The sequence below is a fragment of the Triticum dicoccoides genome, chromosome 7A (assembly GCF_002162155.2).
Source record: "Triticum dicoccoides isolate Atlit2015 ecotype Zavitan chromosome 7A, WEW_v2.0, whole genome shotgun sequence".
Classification (NCBI taxonomy): domain Eukaryota; kingdom Viridiplantae; phylum Streptophyta; class Magnoliopsida; order Poales; family Poaceae; genus Triticum; species Triticum dicoccoides.
Window position 1 is genome coordinate 569,284,789 of NC_041392.1, and position 5,568 is coordinate 569,290,356.

Here is a 5,568-nt window from a genome sequence, read left to right on the forward strand (position 1 = left end):
AGTAAAGTTTAGCTATCCTCCTTGAAACAAGCAAGTAGAGGATGCGCCTGGAGACGTGAAAGGCTTACCGCATTGGCTGAATGGGTAATATTGTGCCAGCGGTCCGAATCTATGGCTGGCGGTGTCTTGATGCCCTTAAAGAGCAACTTCCAGGCATCTTCATGAGTGGTTCCCAAGAGCCTTTCCAAGGTTCGGTGCTTCTTCGGATCGAATTCCCATAAAGGGCAGCTTTGGCATGGGAGGATCCGGCGAACCAGCATCACCTGGATTACGTCGACGAGCTTGATGTTTTTATCCACCATGCTTTGAATGCGCGCTTGCAGCGCTATCAGCTCGTCCAATGAAGACCAATTTGGGCCCTTCTCCATCCAGGAGGTGAGCCGCATTGGAGCTCCGGACTTGAATTCAGAAGCCGCGGCCCAAGTGGCGTCGCGGGGCTCTGTGATATAAAACCACAGTTTCTGCCAATCTTTGACGGTCTCCACAAAAGTACTCTTGGGCCATGTGACATTGGGCAGCTTGCTCACCATGACACCTCCGCACTCCGCGTGCTGGCCGTCCACCACCTTCGGCTTCACGTTGAAAATCTTGAGCCACTGTCCGAAGTAGGGTTGGATGCGGAGGAAGGCCTCACACACAACAATGAATGCCGAGATGTTGAGAAAAGAATTCGGGGCTAGGTTATGGAAGTCTAGCCCATAATAGAACATAAGCCCGCAGACGAAAGGGTGGAGAGGAAACCCTAACCCGAGGACGAAATGAGGGATGAACACCACCCTCTCATTGGGCTTCGTGGTGGGGATGATTTTCCCCTTGGCTGGAAGCCGGTGGGCGATTTCTTTCGCTAGATACCCGGTCTCCCGAAGCCTGGTGGTGTCCTCCTCGCTAACGGAGGAGGCCATCCACTTGCCTTGCCCTCCAGATCCGGACATGGTTGAGTGCTTCCTTGGGGCGGAAAGAATGAGGACTTGGGTGCTGGAGCTCGAGAATGGAAGGGCAGAGAAAGAGAGAAGGCGTGGGTGAAGAAAAGGGAATCTTTATCTCCTTATAAATGCAGTGAATATCAAGCGCCTCCCCACTCGCCTTAAAACTTGCCTGTTCCCAAGGGCCGTGTAAACGGCACGGTTAGATTACCCACGTCCGTATTGATGAATCCTGCAATAAGGGGACACGATCTCTGCTTCGACAAGACATGCCTATGAAAACCGCGTCTCGAAATGTGGAATGGCAGACGAAAAATGGTTCGAAATGATGACCAAGCAGACGTGATGTCACATTACAAAAAAGTTGTCAGCAGATTGGACTCGTTCAATATTATATTCTTTGTGGTTGTGTGTGGTACTTGTGTTGCAGATCCGGACACGTTCATTGCGTCCGAAGACTTTCATGGAGTATTCGGAGAGGGTAACCCGCCTTGCAATGCCGAAGACAATCTGCGCGCCGGACACCTTATCGTTGAAGTCTGGTTCAGGGGCTACTGAGGGAGTCCTGGACTAAGGGGTCCTCGGGCGTCCGACCTATTAGACATGAGCCGGACTGATGTGCTGTGAAGATACAAAGACCGAAGACTCTACCCGTGTTCGGATGGGACTCTCCTTGACGTGGAAGGCAAGCTTGGCGTCCAAATATGAAGATTCATTTCTCTGTAACCGACCTTATGTAACCCTAGATCCCTCTGGTGTCTATATAAACCGGAGGGCTAGGTCCGGACATACATCTGAATAATCGTAGTCAGACAGGTTAGACTTTTAGGGTTTAGCCATTACGATCTCGTGGTAGATCAACTCTTATAATACTCATATTCATCAAGATCAATCAAGCAGGAAGTAGGGTATTATCTCCGTAGAGAGGGCCCGAACCTGGGTAAACATTGTGTCCCCTGTCTCCTGTTACCATCGACCTAAGACGCACAGTTCAGAACCCCCTATCCGAGATCCGCCGGTTTTGACACCGACATCACCCCCACCCGAGCCGGGGGTGGGGAAGACCCCGCCGCCGCCAAGCCGCGCGGGCTTCGCCCGACGACGTCCGCCGGCGGCGGCTAGGGGAGGAGTGGACGACCGAGACTGAGCGGCGACGGCCAGGGTTCGCTCCCTGGCCGCCCGTGGGAGCAACACGGGGAGCGCGTATTTTTCCTTATCCTTGCTAGTACAAGATATTTTGTAATTAAAAAAACATTCAATTTGCCATGCATAAATAACTGACATCGGATTTTATTATTTTGGCACTGTGGCTTCTAGACACGAAGCAAACATACCCTACACTCCGTGGGCGTATAGCGTTATCCAGACCTCGTAGTACTTCACTTTCCTATCCACACCATCAATGTTTATCGGGCCAACATACTTTTGGCACCTCTGTTGAGTCGCCAAGGTTGATTGTCTTTCCAACTGCAAATACCGGCAACATACGCATGTAGATTTCGAGCTCCACTCGGCCGCTGCCTTTGCCGTCTTGGTATCTCTGGAGGCACGCCTATAAACTGCATTAACTCAAGAACATGCAGGCAACTAATCACCTGTCCGGATGAAAAATACTTGTACGTACTTACAATAAATCCATTCCGCTCCAGAAGTGTATAGTAGTATAACACCTTCGACGTGGTACATGTAATACCCGACGGCACGACGCTGGTGTAAACAACCACTCGTGTTTGCTGACGATAATGCACGGCCTTAAGCAATTCTTACTCGATCGTGTGCTGCGGAGCGGTACTCGTACTGGTGCTGTCACACTCGCTCTCGAAGCCACGGAACACTGACAGCGACTGAGATATCCGCACATCATTCATCTACGGCTACGTTCTCCACCGTTGGTTCCTCGGCCCAAAAAGGAGTGTCCTCTCATGCGATATTTCTCTTGCTCTGCCACATTAACAGCAGTCTATCAGTCTCAGATCTGTTATGTACAGTCGTATAGATATACTCCCTCCGTTCCAAATTACTCGTCGCAGAAATGAATGTATCTAGAACTAAAATACAACTAGATACATCTATTTCTGCGACGAATAATTCGAAACGGAGGGAGTACTTATTTTGCACTGAGTTTACTGCCATGGAAACATGAAAAATCTTGTGCTCCATGTTGTTCAATTCATTTCCTCCCCATCTTTCTTCGCACCCATGCTTATTTCCCATTGGAAAATCGGTTATCCAAAAAGGCAAGGGCAACGCTGGGTTTCGATCCCAACTTGGATGGTGCCATCTTTTTCCATGGAGTTTGTGCCACCCCGGATTGACTTGACCGTCATCGGCTGCACCTTTTATCGTAACAGAGTCTGGTATCCATGCAGTGCCTCCAAGCAACACACTCTACGGTACGTAGCTCGCGTTAAATACTGCCATGCCATCCACTGCCTATAAATACCAAGCACGCGGGACACTTGTGGCCATCAGTCGATCAGCCAGTCAGCCAATCATCCATCCATCCGGAGAAGAAGAAGAGTCTACTGTGCTGTGGGATCGACACTAGCGTAGCGTACGCGATGGGGAAGAACGGCAACCTGTGCTGCTTCTCTCTGCTGCTGCTGCTTCTCGCCGGATTTGCGTCCGGCCATCAAGTTCTCTTTCAGGTACGCATGCTCATGGTTTTCTAACTGTGGAAATAATCTGAGCTCGAGTGCTTAATTAAGTGTGGGAGCTTAATGGATGTTGCAGGGGTTCAACTGGGAGTCGTGGAAGCAGAGCGGCGGGTGGTACAACATGATGATGGGCAAGGTCGACGACATCGCCGCCGCCGGAGTCACCCACGTCTGGCTGCCTCCGCCGTCGCACTCCGTCTCCACCCAAGGTCCCTCTCTCTCCCGACCAAATTCATCCGTACCTCAACATCTAGAAGCAATAGAAGCGTGGAGTGGAGAACATGCTAAGTTCGATTGCGATTGAAAAGAGATATTTACACTAGTGACGAGACACTAAAACGGTCGACTTGGGTGCAGGCTACATGCCTGGCCGGCTCTACGACATCGACGCGTCCAAGTACGGCAACGCGGCGGAGCTCAAGTCGCTCATCGCCGCGCTCCACGGCAAGGGCGTCCAGGCGATCGCCGACATCGTCATCAACCACCGCTGCGCCGACTACAAGGACAGCCGCGGCATCTACTGCATCTTCGAGGGCGGCACCTCCGACGGCCGCCTCGACTGGGGCCCCCACATGATCTGCCGCGACGACACCACCTACTCCGACGGCACCGCCAACCTCGACACCGGCGCCGACTTCGCCGCCGCGCCCGACATCGACCACCTCAACGACCGCGTCCAGCGCGAGCTCAAGGAGTGGCTCCTCTGGCTCAAGAGCGACCTCGGCTTCGACGCGTGGCGCTTTGACTTCGCCAAGGGCTACTCGCCGGAGATGGCCAAGGTGTACATCGACGGCACGTCCCCGAGCCTCGCCGTGGCGGAGGTGTGGGACAACATGGCCACCGGCGGCGACGGCAAGCCCAACTACGACCAGGACGCGCACCGGCAGAATCTGGTGAACTGGGTGGACAAGGTGGGCGGCGCGGCGTCGGCAGGCATGGTGTTCGATTTCACGACCAAGGGGATACTGAACGCGGCCGTGGAGGGCGAGCTGTGGCGGCTGATCGACCCGCAGGGGAAGGCCCCCGGCGTGATGGGGTGGTGGCCGGCCAAGGCCGTCACCTTCGTCGACAACCACGACACCGGCTCCACGCAGGCCATGTGGCCATTCCCCTCCGACAAGGTCATGCAGGGCTACGCGTACATCCTCACCCACCCCGGCATCCCATGCATCGTAAGCAGATGAGCCAGCTCTAGAGTTCACTCTCACTCAACTGTCACTCTTGCACGTATTTCTTCAACTGTTTGTCTCGATGATTTGTAGTTCTACGACCATTTCTTCACCTGGGGGTTCAAGGACGAGATCGCGGCGCTGGTGGCGATCAGGAAGCGCAACGGCATCACGCCGACGAGCGCTCTGAAGATCCTCATGCACGAAGGGGACGCCTACGTCGCCGAGATCGACGGCAAGGTGGTGGTGAAGATCGGGTCCAGGTACAACGTCGGGGCAGTGATCCCGGCCGGGTTCGTGACCTCGGCGCACGGCAACGACTACGCCGTCTGGGAGAAGCCCGGCGCCGCGGGGAGACTGCAGCGGAGCTGAAGTCTCCACTGATCCACCATTCGATCGAGCATGAATTTTCTGAAGTAGGAGTACATGATTCACTTCTGCTATATTCACGCAGATACTATGATTAACTATGTATACTTGTACCCAAAATTGATGAGCTATACGAATTGCTCACACGACTGTACTAAATAAAGTAATGAGGATACGAAGAGATTTAATAAATTCGAGTTTGTACCATCAATGTTGGTGCATCTGGGAGGGTGATTATCAGATGGAATGATGGCATGTTTTCTGCTGATCTGCTATTTCAAAACAAGTACTCTGTCTGTGACCTGGCAAATCTCGAACGCATCTCCCTTCCACATTAGAGCATCTTCACCTGTTCGCCCCCCAAGGGCTTGAAATAGCACAGCTTGGGGGCCAACCGGTGATAAAATCGACGTGAGGGTTTCCTAGCCGACCCCCCAAGTTCGCCCCTCC

The 5,568-nt window shown here is 53.1% G+C and overlaps 1 protein-coding gene across 1 annotated transcript; it reads left to right on the forward strand.

Annotated features, from left to right (window-relative positions):
• The first annotated feature begins 3,380 nt into the window (after positions 1–3,380).
• Positions 3,381–5,310, forward strand: LOC119334376 (alpha-amylase type A isozyme-like). The gene is made up of 4 exons (XM_037606957.1): positions 3,381–3,571; positions 3,657–3,789; positions 3,938–4,752; positions 4,843–5,310. Exons 1-4 carry the CDS (start codon positions 3,485–3,487, stop codon positions 5,119–5,121), a joined length of 1,314 nt encoding a protein of 437 aa, XP_037462854.1. The 5' UTR covers positions 3,381–3,484; the 3' UTR covers positions 5,122–5,310.
• Positions 5,311–5,568: the final 258 nt, after the last annotated feature.

Excerpts from the sequence above, each read along its gene's own strand:
- LOC119334376 (XM_037606957.1), top strand. The coding sequence starts at position 3,485 with ATGGGGAAGAACGGCAACCTGTGCTGCTTCTCTCTGCTGCTGCTGCTT. Across the intron at positions 3,572-3,656 it reads GCCATCAAGTTCTCTTTCAG|GGGTTCAACTGGGAGTCGTG; the intron begins GTACGCATGCTC and ends TGGATGTTGCAG. Across the intron at positions 4,753-4,842 it reads ACCCCGGCATCCCATGCATC|TTCTACGACCATTTCTTCAC; the intron begins GTAAGCAGATGA and ends GATGATTTGTAG.